The following is a 14384-nucleotide window of genomic DNA, read 5'->3' as shown; positions in this document are numbered from 1 at the left end:
CACTGCCATTGTGGCATGTATCAGGAATGGGCAGGAATCTGAATACAGAGAACTGATAAAGCCTTCAGTGACTGGAGTCACAAGAACTGTCTCCTACTGAACACCTCAAAGACCAAGGAAATGATTATAGATTTCTGTGGGTCCAAGCCCCCTCTTCAGCCAGTGAATACCTGTGGGATGGACATCAAGGTGGTGCCAAGTCATAAGTATCTAGGTGTACACCTGGATAATAATTTGGACTGGTCCCTACACATAGACGCTCTCTACAAAAGGGGCAGAGCCACCTCTTTTCTTAAGGAAGCTCAGATCTCTTGACATCTGTAGTAAGATGCTGCAGATGTTTTATCAGTCTGTGGTGGCAAGTGTGTTGTTTTATGCTGCAGTCTGCTGGGGAGGAAGGAAAATTGTTGTAGATTCATGGTGTATTAATCTGCCTCTGCTACAAATATCATTCAAACACTGTGCAGACACAGCTCCCCACACCCTGTTTGTTCAAAGGCACAGAACAGCAGCTTAGAGAAATGACTTCAATCCTGCTGGTTGTATTTTCATCCACCAGGGATCTTCAGGGATGAGCGGGGACATCATGGGCAACACAATGGCGCCAGACATTTGTTACTGCAACAGAACAGGTATTTCCTGGGTCTAGAGATGTGTTCATTATCCAGTTTAGCTATTAAATGAATGCAATAATTATATTTTCCTATTGTCAGTCTTCTGTTAATTCTATTTTATTTCTGGAATCCAATAAAACACAATATTACACTATCATACTGGCAATAATAACTTCACTTGGAGTTCTCTTTTTTGTAAACAACGTCTTTACTGAATTCAATCATGTCACAGCAGCTCAAGCTGTACAGATAGGAAGGAGAAAGTGACAGTAGGATACTTGTAAAATTAAGCTAAAAATCAGAACATTTGTATATACATATCAGAATCAAAGATATACAAATATAACAAATATAAAATATTAAGTACTAAATGGGCAGGGCTATACACACAAGACTACTTACAGTATATACACCTTTCACTTGCACATACAGTACAGGCCAAAAGTTTGGACACACCTTCTCATTCAATGCGTTTTCTTTATTTTCATGACTATTTACATTGTAGATTCTCACTGAAGGCATCAAAACTATGAATGAACACATGTGGAGTTATGTACTTAACAAAAAAAGGTGAAATAACTGAAAACATGTTTTATATTCTAGTTTCTTCAAAATAGCCACCCTTTGCTCTGATTACTGCTTTGCACACTCTTGGCATTCTCTCCATGAGCTTCAAGAGGTAGTCACCTGAAATGGTTTCCACTTCACAGGTATGCCTTATCAGGGTTAATTAGTGGAATTTCTTGCTTTATCAATGGGGTTGGGACCATCAGTTGTGTTGTGCACAAGTCAGGTTAATACACAGCCGACAGCCCTATTGGACAACTGTTAAAATTCATATTATGGCAAGAACCAATCAGCTAACTAAAGAAAAACGAGTGGCCATCATTACTTTAAGAAATGAAGGTCAGTCAGTCCGGAAAATTGCAAAAACTTTAAATGTGTCCCCAAGTGGAGTCGCAAAAACCATCAAGCGCTACAACGAAACTGGCACACATGAGGACCGACCCAGGAAAGGAAGACCAAGAGTCACCTCTGCTTCTGAGGATAAGTTCATCCGAGTCACCAGCCTCAGAAATCGCAAGTTAACAGCAACTCAGATCAGAGACCAGATGAATGCCACACAGAGTTCTAGCAGCAGACCCATCTCTAGAACAACTGTTAAGAGGAGACTGCGCGAATCAGGCCTTCATGGTCAAATAGCTGCTAGGAAAGCACTGCTAAGGAGAGGCAACAAGCAGAAGAGATTTGTTTGGGCCAAGAAACACAAGGAATGGACATTAGACCAGTGGAAATCTGTGCTTTGGTCTGATGAGTCCAAATTTGAGATCTTTGGTTCCAACCGCCGTGTCTTTGTGAGACGCAGAAAAGGTGAACGGATGGATTCCACATGCCTGGTTCCCACTGTGAAGCATGGAGGAGGAGGTGTGATGGTGTGGGGGTGTTCTGCTGGTGACACTGTTGGGGATTTATTCAAAATTGAAGGCACACTGAACCAGCATGGCTACCACAGCATCCTGCAGCGACATGCCATCCCATCCGGTTTTGCGTTTAATTGGGCGATCATTTATTTTCAACAGGACAATGACCCCAAACACACCTCCAGGCTGTGTAAGGGCTATTTGACCAAGAAGGAGAGTGATGGAGTGCTGCGGCAGATGACCTGGCCTCCACAGTCACCGGACCTGAACCCAATCGAGATGGTTTGGGGTGAGCTGGACCGCAGAGTGAAGGCAAAGGGGCCAACAAGTGCTAAACACCTCTGGGAACTCCTTCAAGACTGTTGGAAAACCATTTCAGGTGACTACCTCTTGAAGCTCATGGAGAGAATGCCAAGAGTGTGCAAAGCAGTAATCAGAGCAAAGGGTGGCTATTTTGAAGAAACTAGAATATAAGACATGTTTTCAGTTATTTCACCTTTTTTTGTTAAGTACATAACTCCACATGTGTTCATTCATAGTTTTGATGCCTTCAGTGAGAATCTACAATGTAAATAGTCATGAAAATAAAGAAAACGCATTGAATGAGAAGGTGTGTCCAAACTTTTGGCCTGTACTGTATATATGGGAGAGATATGGATATATGTGCAGGATAATTGTGTACAGAGTTGTACAATACACACATGGTGTGTAACATTAAGAATAAAAATACTAAGCAATGTACATACTAAGCCATGTAAGCAATGTAAACTATGTTTACATTTACGGATTGCACAGAATATTAGCAGCGAGATTTTACAGTGCGATACACAGTGGAATAAATATTGCATAGAGATAAAAACAGTGTAAACATACAGTATTGCACAGTAGGGAAGTAGAGTTATACAACAGACATAATAGTGCTACATTAAGTCGTGCACATGTGTAGAAATGTTTGCAGGCTGCAAGTATACCTGATGAAGGTCGTTCAGACCGAACGCGCTTCGTTTATTCAATAAATCAAGACAAAGCGAGACAGTGTGCGGAGTCTCCTAATTGTTCTTGAGTTGAATTTTCCTCCGACGCACCTGTCACACACTCAGGTGTGCACAGATTTTTTTTTTTGATGTTTTGATGAACATACCCTTGAAATGCACTGCATTTGCCTCATGATTCGCCAAGTGCCTCTGGATGACACTTTTCGTTTTGGTAGTGAATCTGGGGCAGAGAGGACACGCAAACACAGATGGCGACACGGTTGTGCACTTCAGCCTGTTTCAATTATAGAAGGGTGCATCTGGAAGAAAAGAATATATCAGAATCAGAATCAGAATCAAAATACTTTACTGATCCCGAGGAAATTGTTAGTGTTACAGTTGCTCCTATTCAACAAAGACTGTAGTATAATATATAACATATAGAAATATAAAATGTACAACAATATGTACAATACAATAGAATATATGCAACAATATATACAGCAGTGGCACACATACTAGTGTAAAAAAACAAAAACAAAGTGTCGTTGCCCTGGTGACATGATTGAAGGATGGATGAGGATGAGGAGGGATAATAATAATAGCATGTGAAAACTCCTTTGGCAAATAACACGGCCTGAGTCCAACAGCCAACAGTTCTATGTCCGGGCAACAGATATGTTCCTTGATGGTAATAATAATGTGACCAGGATCACACGAACTATTATATATATATATATATTTTGCACCCTGAGGTATTTTATTTGTATATAGTATGTAAATATAGAAACTGTGTAAATATGTGGGTCTGCCAATAATTTATTCTTTTTTTTGTAAAGGGTCCTAACAGTCCTACAGTAGTGCCAAGGGCAAGGTATGAGAATGCCTCCTTATTATCAACCATTGTTTGCATGTCTGTAGCCTGAGATTTAACATGTGCTCTGTTAAATTTACAGGGAAAGTGCTGATTGCCGTTCTGGCCTACTATTATATTTGGATTTTGTTTTTAGTAGTTGGAGTACATGGCTAACTTATAACTCTGTTTTTTTTGTTGTAGTGCTGCAGCTGGTGTTGGCCTTTGGTCACAGGAGCAGCTGGTGCAGTGGGAGTTCACCTGTCGATTTGTGGTGTTATCCTTTAAGGTTTGCTGTGGCACTGGTATTAATTTGGGTGTGTTTCTGTTGGGGTAAAGAGGGTTTATTTTGTTTTCTAGTTTTGGCATTTAATTATTTCTTGTTTTGTTCACATATAGTATACTGCCAGTGCACCAGCCTGCTGACCGGTGTGCCACCACCACCTGCAGCGAAATATTTGACTTTTTAACTTTTCAAATTGATGTTAGCGACCCTCCACCATAATAAAACAGCCTGTTACGGCATTTTGACCCACACTGACTGTTTGTATCTATTTATACACACACATACATATATATGTAAGAAATAAATATGCGCGTGTGTGTGTATAGGGTAATACACACACCAAAAACGCTGAAAAAATTGCCATACGACTTTGCGTACTTTCTTTGGCTAAACTAACGTTAGCCCAGACCATCGAGTCAAGCGGAGAAACAGCCTTTATGAGACATGACGCTCTAATTCTTCGATGCATCGCATTTGTAAATAGCACGAATTACATCTTAGAAACCATACCACACTCGTTGGGTGATAATTAAAAGATTATTTTTCTTACCGTTCTCTCGTTCTCTGAACACAACCCGCTAATCAGTATGGCCATGGAATAAGCAAAAAATTACACGAAGAAGAAACTTCCGCTTGGGACTTTCCAACTTTCCGGTATAGACTAGATATATGGCGGCGCCCTAGTCGGCCATCTTGACTGCAGTTGGGTCCCTCTCGGGGCAGATGGCTCCATGTGATGGTGTTTCCTCTCTGGTTCTTCCGTGCTCAGCCTTATTTTTATCTTCTTATTTATTTATTTATTAGTAGCGTTTGGATTCAGTTATGGCAGACGGATGGCAATCTGAAATGGCATTAAGCCCACAGACGGCGGACAGCAGCTACAAAACAGTAGTGGAACGCGCCCCATCCGCCCACAGCACAATGCTCTTAAAGCCCTACGCTATCAAAAGCTGGCAAAATACATTTATTTTATTTTATGGCCTTGACATTAACCTGTCATATTGTTGAGTTATCAAGGACACTTCCGCGTTTTTGTGTGTGTACAGGAATGTTAAAGATATCATTGAGGAAAACGAGGTTGACGTGACGTGATTGAATCAGGGAATCCGTGTGTCCACCACGGGAGAGGACCCTAATTGACTTTACATTGGCATTGTTTTCACCAGCATGATGGGCACTGCTGTGCCTCCAATCTCCTCTGTGGTCTGAGGTCATTAAAATAAAGAAAAATATATCATTAAAGCTTATACTAAAGTAAAATACTGTGATCACATTTTGAATATGCAAATACAGAAAAGATATGTATACACTTGCACATTAAAGTGATAGTTCAGTTTTTTTGAAGTGGGGTTGTATGAGGTACAAATACCCTCTGAATATATTAGCTGCAGTAGACAGTAGTGATGGCCGAATGAGGCCTTATGAAGCATTTTCTTTATTTTTTGAGCCCACTAGATGGCACTCTTTGGTTTAAAGAGAGAGGCTCAAAGAATGGCAATTCAGTGTGTTTTAAACCTTTTGTTGAACAAAAAGCGCCATTTAGTGGGCTGAGAAAATAAAGAAAATGATTCATGAGGCCATCGCTAGTAGACAGCTCTCAGCTAACCCTCAGTAAGCAACAGCAGCGCAGGACACAGAAGCAGCCATAAACAAGGAAGTGTACACCACACAAACAGCGTATTTAAGAACTCCCATCTCAAAATAATACCACAGTTTAAATATACGCCATAAATACTTTTTTTCAGTGCATTAATTGGTTGGAAAGATTTTTTCATTTTTTTCTGGAACTAACGGACTCACGTCACATATTCCTCTGCGGTGCACTGAATCACTCCGCCTATGAGTCAACACGGAGCTGGCGAGTTCAGCACGCAGGATGTGCGGAGGAGTACATGACGTGAGTTGGTTAGTTCCAGATAAACTTCTTTTTTCTGACCAATTAATGCACTGAAAAAAGTATTTATGGCATACACTTAAACTGTGGTATTATTTTGAGATGGGAGTTCTTGTAGGTTCGCTGTGTTGCTGTGGCTGACTGAGGAGAGCAGAGAGCTATCTACTGCACCTAATATATTTAGAGGGTATTTGTACCTCATACAATCCCACTTAAAAAAAAACAAACTGAACTATCCCTTTAATATCAATGATACATACGGAATGACAACATCAAATCCTATCTACTAATCTGTCATTAGTCAAATATCCAAATGTTGACCTACCTGTTGCTATGTGGGGATGAACAAAATGGCCACACTCATTTTTACCAAGAACAGCAAAATAGTGTGGCCTTTTTTTAACTATGCATGGCAACAGATAGGTCAGTTGTTATTGTGGTATATCATAATTTATGAGGACAGAAAAGACCCATGTGCAAGTTTGAATGTCCAAGAAAAAAACCTCACATCTAGAAAAAGGACTCCTCTTTCTCCCGTGTCATAGATTTCTGAATTCCCTGGCCACCCCACATTAATGTTTGTGAAACTATGAAGAAAAAATTGCTTATTAGTAATGACAAAAATAATCAGTGGAGTATAGACAGTGATAGAAACAGAGACATTAAGTAGGCCAATATAAAGAATGAAATCCTTGAAAAGTCTCATTCTTCATCATTTCATATATTGGTTTATTTAAAGCAGGGACAGTGTACAATAAATATATTGCACCAGATGTAGTGCAATGCTAATTTCCATCTGTTGTGCCTGGGCTTATATACATGCAGATGTAGCAATATAAAAATAATGATTCCACATGACACTAATAGGTACACCTTAATGACAATCAGCCCACGAGCTTTTGGAATACATTGTTCAAGAGGCTAATATTACAATAGTGGTATGAGTTTGTTTTTTGTGCAATATTTTAAGAACATGTTTTAACAGTTTACATGGTTGTGTTGTAGAAGTCTGTGACCAAGATGAGGACTCAGATGTGATAATACGATAGAATGCATGTACATCATAGCTGCACCTATATTTAGGTAATTATGATTACATTTGAGGTTTATTACACTGCATTTGATATTCCCTGAAATATATGTAATGTTTTTTTGTTTTTTTTAATTTAAGTTACAATCGATAATCAAGCCTAAGTAATTGAGAAAAACAATAGTCATCAAAATATAAATCATAGCCTATCTGTCCTTACCAAAATCTGTGGTCCACCACTGCTTGCAGCAGCATGGAATGCCATCCCTTTCGGTTGAAGTAATCTGTGTGGTTTTCAGCAGGAGCAATGATGGGGATATGGCTTCCATCGATAGCCCCAGCACACTGTGGGAACCCCCAGCAGTTACTGAACCCATCGAGGACAGTTTGGAGCACTTCATCCTCTGGTAGTTTGATGTATTCGTGCAGCATTTCATATCGTACGGCCTGGGTAAACTTGCGGACAATCAGGCATACTGATGCCTCGCTGATACCAAACAGATGCGCCAATGTGCGATAACCAGTTCCTGTAGCAAACCACCATAGTCCGACTCCTACACGCCTCTGCACTGGGATTGCCTGGCGAAATTTTGTATCCTTGTAGGAGAGCCTTGGCGACAGCTGCTCACACAACATGTTAAACGTTTCTCTCCGCATGTAAAAGTTGCTGACCCATTCTTCCTGGTTCCAGTTTACCGCAACACGATCCCACCAATCTTGAGTCCTTTCCAGTGCCCACACGTTGCACTGAACCGACGTGGCAGCGATAACTGCAGCATATGCCCAGGCCTTAATAACGGCTCTCTTCTTTCTCCTCCACATTAAAATGCCGCAAATGTTCTGTGCACTTTTGAAAGTGCGTTGGAAAAACAGTGCTTGACAACATACGTCTATTTCCTCAGCGTCCATCTTTGTTTACAACTCGACTGCCAATTTCCTCTTCCGCTTTGTTGGCCAAACTGCGTCTGCGCATGCGGGTTGTTTCACGCAAGCCAGACCGGTGACACAAGCAAAGGAGATGTAAATACAGATATCAGATATGGCTCACTTCTATAGAAAATGTAAACAGCAGTCAGGAAAAATCGGATGTAGGCAACCAATCGGAACTGGGCATGAAGACATGGTAGTGTAAAGGCAGCCAAAGAGAGAGAGAGAGAGAGAGAGAGAGGGAGACAAAGAGAGAGAGAGGGAGAGAGAGACAGAGAGGGAGAGAGATGCAGGACAGACGGTAATGACAGTAGCTTACAACAGCATTAATGAACGTAATAATATTAATTAATATTAATATTAATAATTAATATTACCTACAGGGGCGGCACGGTGGTGTGGTGGTTAGCACTCTCGCCTCACAGCAAGAGGGTTGCTGGTTCAGTCCCGGGTGTGGGAGCCCTTCTGTGCGGAGTTTGCATGTTCTCCCCGTGTCAGCATGGGTTCTCTCTGGGCACTCTGGCTTCCTCCCACAGTCCAAAGACATGCAGATTGGGGACTAGGTTAATTGGTAACTCTAAATTGTCCGTAGGTGTGAATGTGAGCGTGAATGGTTGTTTGTCTCTATGTGTCAGTCCTGTGATAGTCTGGCAACCTGTCCAGGGTGTATCCTGCCTCTCGCCCAATGTCAGCTGGGATAGGCTCCAGCCCCCCCGCGACCCTCAAGAGGATGAAGTGGTTAGAAGATGAATGAATGAATTACCTACAGGCTATTAAACATTATTCCACTCACATGACATGCAGGACAATTAATGATGGGCAAATGTGTGTGTGTGTGTGTGTGCGTGCGTGCGTGCATGCGTGCGTGGTGTTATATCAACATGTGTGGTTCTGAACATGAGCAGCTGCACATTTAACAGCCACACATCACCGACAGTCCGCTGAACAACGCAACAGGTTGTGAATGAAATAAACTTAATTACAACATGACAGTCTTGCACGAAATATCATTAACGTTACTCTTTGTAGTCACATAGGCATGTGAATTACAATGTTTCATTGCAAAGAATGCATGTAACGGGCACACTTGCGCTGTTTCTCCACCATCTCGTTCAAATGAACCAGATGTAGGGGGCGGGTGTTTATATGTCAGGGCCTCAAGCTGAAAAAGACTTCCTGTTAGGAACCTCTCATGTTACCTTACTCATCGCACCTAACAGATCCCTCCTAACTCCTAATGCTAACTCCTTACTGGCAGGAATAAGAGACATGAGACGGCCTTAAAGATGGCGGAACTCGAACGACTTCTGGTTCAAGTAAGGAGTTAGGAGTTAGCAGTATAAAATAAGAGACTATGTGTCAACACTCAGCCACTCACACCAAAAGGATCTACATTGATATAGCTTTACGGAAGAGGATTTTTAATTTTTTTTTTTTTTTTCAGATGAACTTTCTGTTTAAGAGGTGATACAAAAAAAACAAAATGAGGGCGTTTCGGATTGGTCAAGTGATTCACTGGCTGAGATATATGTATGTGGATGCACAGAATTGGTCACGTGCATGCATTTTTTTCTGCTCTTTTAATTTCAAATGAACCTATTTAAATGATGTGTGCAATATGTTTTTTGATGACCTTGATGAAGGCCACAAGCCGAAACGCGTCGGTCAATAAAGTTGTTTTTCATACCACATGTGCTGTAACTGGGCCAGCTGTCAGGACATATGGGCAGGAGGACCACAGTGTGGATGATATGGTCTTGGTGGCCCACATTAAGGATGGGAACTCTTTGTCTGCATACCACCAGCAGGTGGACACCCTGATGTCCTGCATTAAGGAGAGCTCCAATTGGAACTTAACATCTCCAAGACAAAGGAACTATGCTGTGCAGGAAGGCGAGCACTGGATCTTACCCACCCTCTTTTTGAGCCCCTGAAGCTGCAGGGACAGGCAGTGGAGCAGGTAGCGGCATTCAAATACCTGGGCATAATGGTAGACAACCTGCTGTCCTTCTCCCAGCACACTGACTCTGTCTTTAAGAAGGCACAACAACACCTGTTCCTGCTGAGGAAGCTCAGGAGCTTTGATGTGAGGAAGGACATTTTAACAGCTGTTTACAAGTCACTCATTGAATCGGTCCTCACTTTCAACATCACATCCTGGTTCAGCTCATCTCTGTCAAGAACAAATCAAAGCTTTCCCTGATCATCAGCCAAGCAAGTAAAATAACTGGCAAAACTCAGACTCCATTATCAGAACTTTATACCCAAGCAGTCACATGGAAAGCCAACCTCATCACAGCAGATCCCACTAAACCCCTGCGCAAGTCCTTCCAGCTCCTACAATCAGGTTGCCGCTATAAAGTCCCCCTGTCCAAGAAAAACACTTACCGCAACTCTTTTATCCCCACTGCCATAAACATTTTAAACAAACAATAGCTCATAAATGATCCCCAGCACATGCACTTTACCACATTGCACATTTTAGAGTTTTTCTTAAACTCTGTATAAATTATTTATGCTTCAGTATTCTTTTATCTCACTAGGTTTTTAGGAATTGTGTGTTTCTGTGTTGTGTTGTTTGTTGTATAAGCAACATCTACGATTTTCTGTCACAACAGACAATAAAGCTTTCTGATTCTGATTCTGATTTCCACAAGTGGGCCCTATCAGTAGTGAACAAATATTTTTTCTTCATTTATTCATTAAATTTTGAGGGCTGCTTTATTCAAATATTGGTCAAATTGTGTGCAGAAGTGAAATTAGATGAACTGATGATTAATGATTAACTTGCATTTAACTTGCATTGTCAGTGATTTGAGTCAGTAAGTAAATTCTTGTGCTTGACCCCATTAAAGGGTCTACCAAAGACCTTTTAAGTGCTCAAATGTTCAATTATATATAACGATCTTTGTGATCAAAAATAAAACAAAAAGTTTAAGGAATTAAACTTATACACTAACTTATTTATTTAAGAAATGTTTGAAAATGACAATCTCCTGAGAAGAATGAAGCCTGGTGAAGACACAGTCTGTACAATTATTTCCAGCCTGTTTGGATTTTTTCTTCCATGTGACCTCCCTTGTCACTTCAAGTTGCCATGTTATGGCTTTGAAAAGCCTGGAATAGTTCCGACATTATTGATTTTTTTTCTTCCCAATCTTGAGTGGTAAGCAATGACTTTTTATCTCCCTCTGAGAAAGCCAGAAACTTCAGACTGCAATTTCTTTAAGTCCCAGTAAAGTCCAGGTACTGGGAATGGCTCATCATTATGGTTCCTTTAATTGCTCCAGTGTCACATGAGTAACTGTGGCAATTCTCGAGATAAGAAAGGATGTCAAAGATGATACCAGCACACCAAAACAATGGTCTGGACAGCCACAGAAAAGGTTTGCAGGCTGGGATCAATACAAAAAATAAAATAAAAATCAATTAATTTAGAACATCTGTGCACAAAAAGAAGGGTGCTTAAAGTCCCCCCCCAAAAAAAGTTATTTAAAACAGCAGCAAACATTTCAGTCCTTGACTCTCATATTGTAAATGTATTAACTTTTTTGCCTTGATCTCAGCTTGTGTACCTTTTTTGTACCTAGCTATGCTGTGTGGGCATCTTTACTGCCATTCTTCTGTTGGGATTCACAGGATCATTTGGTAAAATCATCACTGATTTCAAGGCTTTTTCCTCTGCATGCTCTTTGTCTTCAAACAAAGAGAGCTAGGTGACACCCATCTCCACAGGAGGTCTCACCTCACACCTCAGTAAGACTCAAGTCCCAAAACTTGATTGGACAAGACCTTTTACAGTGACATGTGACTCTGTGATGTCACAGGCATCTGTACAAGATCTGCTCCCTTTCACAGATCTCTCTCTTCTTGTGCCAGCTGCTTCAGCAGCTCACATCTCTTCCCGGTTGGGCCTGGAACAGCAAAGGCCCAAACCCTGGCTCCATAGCCCAAACCACTAAAGGGAGGGCAATTGATCACAGCCTCTCCTGCGAACACAAGGTTTGCAACCAGCAACAAGGAACTAAGTGAGTTAGCACCCAGCATCTCTGCAAGGACCCCGAGCGACCAGCTTCCTCGGATCAGAACCTTTGGAACAAAGGACCCAAAGGACCCAAGGACCCATCAAAGACTGCAGCTGGAACCATCTTCCCAGCCTTCTTCTGCCGGCTAACAGCAGTACACCACCGAGTGACTCTTTCCTCCATCCATTCAAGGATCGGTAATCTGACAACTGGGCATAGCTTATCACAGCTTTACAGGCTGAGCAAGACTGTTTAACTTGTTGTACGTGATTTGATGCTGTTTACTGAGTTATTGTTGTGATAGATTGCAGTTAGGTCATTGATTACTTGGCTTCGCCACAGCTAAGTGTTTAGTTTGCTAATGCTGTTCACAAACAGATTCTTGCATGCAACTAAAAAATCTCTGCACTAATTCAGACCGTTTGCAACACACGTCACATTGACATAGACTAATTAACAAATAGGCTTTCAACAGAGCTACATCCAAACAGGCATTTCAAAGTTCCCGCTTCTTTTCCTTTGTCTTTGTCCTGACCACACGGTCAGACAAACACCTCCCCCAACCAGAAGCCAGCCTTGATTCAGCCATTTTGGTAGTTCGCTGTTGTCAGCCATTTTGTTTTGTAGGCCAAACAGCTACTTGATCACCAACACCCGCCTTTGTCTTTTTCTTCTCTCTCTCTCTCTCTCTCTCTCTCTCACACACACACACACACACACACATACACACCAAGCTTGTATATACACTGAACAAAAATATAAACGCAACACTTTTGTTTTTGCTCTCATTTTTCATGAGCTGAACTCAAAGACCTAAAACATTTTCTATACACACAAAAGACCATTTCCCCTCAAATATTGTTCACAAATCTGTCTAAATCTGTGTTAGTGAGCACTTCTCTTTTGCCAAGATAATCCATCCCACCTCACAGGTGTGGCATATCAAGATGCTGATTAGACAGCATGAATATTGCACAGGTGTGCCTTGTTGTCATTAATTTAATTATTAATCAAACTCCAAATTAACAGTTTAGCCTATTTTATGAGACTGATATCTTTAACTGGCTATCATTTTATCCTTTACAGGAATGGTGCCCCACGAGGTGATTTAATGTTAATTAAGTCACATTATTTAACATAATTATTAATTATTAATAATAATTATTAATTATTTCCGATAGCCAATTTAACCCCAACATATTTGTTGCCACCGTGTGAGGTAATAATATGTTGATTCCCAACACTTCCTTGGTTGTCCACTGTACCGACGCACCCAAGATAAACTTTTCTGTTGCCCTAAGTAGGCACAGATTCACAGCAGCCCTAAGACTTAGCAATTCCAGAGCTAATACATGCCAAAGAGCACAGACCCCATGCAGGTGCCTCTCAGGGCACTCCGATCACTTAGGTGACTCTAGATTACCTCGGGGTGATCACTAGCCCTTGTGGTGGCAATGCCTCATTAAAATGTCTACCCTATCAACTTTTAATGATTTCTGTGCCTACCATGGTAACCATGGGTAATGAGGGATCAGAGTTTGATGCGGGAGGGGGACCCTAAGAAATTGCTGCTCCATCCAAGAAAGGCAGCAGGTCTGCAAATTACCCACTCCTGACTTGGGGAGGTGGTAATGAAAATTAACAGAACAGGACTCTTTCAAAGCCCTGTAATTTGAATGAGTACACTTAAATCCTTTAACAATGATCAGTTGGAAGGCAAGTGTGATGCCAGCAGCCGCGGTTATTCCAGCTCCAATAGTGTATCTTAAAGTTGCTGCAGTACATAGTTGGATCTCAGGATCGAGCTGATGCTCCGCCATAAGGCAAGCTACCGTCTGTACCAGCCCCTGCCTTTCTTCGCCGCCTTGATGGTCTCAGCTGAATGTATGGTGGGTTCTGAAGTGTTTACTTTGAAAACATTAGAGTGTTCAAAGCAGGCCTGGTGAATAATGGAATTGGACTCTGGTTCTATCTTATGGGTCTTCTCATTGAACTGGGGCCATGATTGTGAGGGACAGCCAGGGGCATTCATATTGTGCCACTAGAGGTGAAACTCTTGGACCGACGCAAGACGGACAAAAGCAAAATCATTAATGAAGAATGAAAGGTCGATGGGCCACATTTTCACCGTGTACAGATATATATACGGCCCTCCTCAACATAATGCAGAAAAAGAATAAAAAAGAGTTATCAATGCACAGAAGCATAATAAGAGGCATTAACAGTAACTAATAACACTATCTCTCAGCATCACCCTCTCTCCCTCTCCCCCTCTTCTCCACACACACATGCACACACCTCACCTCCTGACATTTTCCTTATAGGTCAAATACACAGAATATAGTTTTATACAGTCTATG

General features: G+C 41.4%; 1 protein-coding gene across 1 annotated transcript; it reads right to left on the bottom strand.

Annotated features, from left to right (window-relative positions):
• Positions 1-3180: 3180 nt before the first annotated feature.
• On the bottom strand, positions 3181-8288 carry LOC125905502 (uncharacterized). Its single transcript, XM_049603487.1, has 2 exons — positions 7293-8288; positions 3181-3329 (listed from the first exon to the last, which is right to left on the bottom strand). Coding segments are annotated over exons 1-2 (690 nt in total). The 5' UTR covers positions 7982-8288; the 3' UTR covers positions 3181-3328.
• Positions 8289-14384: the final 6096 nt, after the last annotated feature.

The sequence above is a fragment of the Epinephelus fuscoguttatus genome, linkage group LG2 (genome assembly GCF_011397635.1).
Source record: "Epinephelus fuscoguttatus linkage group LG2, E.fuscoguttatus.final_Chr_v1".
Lineage (NCBI taxonomy): Eukaryota > Metazoa > Chordata > Actinopteri > Perciformes > Serranidae > Epinephelus > Epinephelus fuscoguttatus.
Note: the sequence above shows the minus strand (reverse complement) of the source record. Positions and strands in the feature narration are given on the sequence as shown.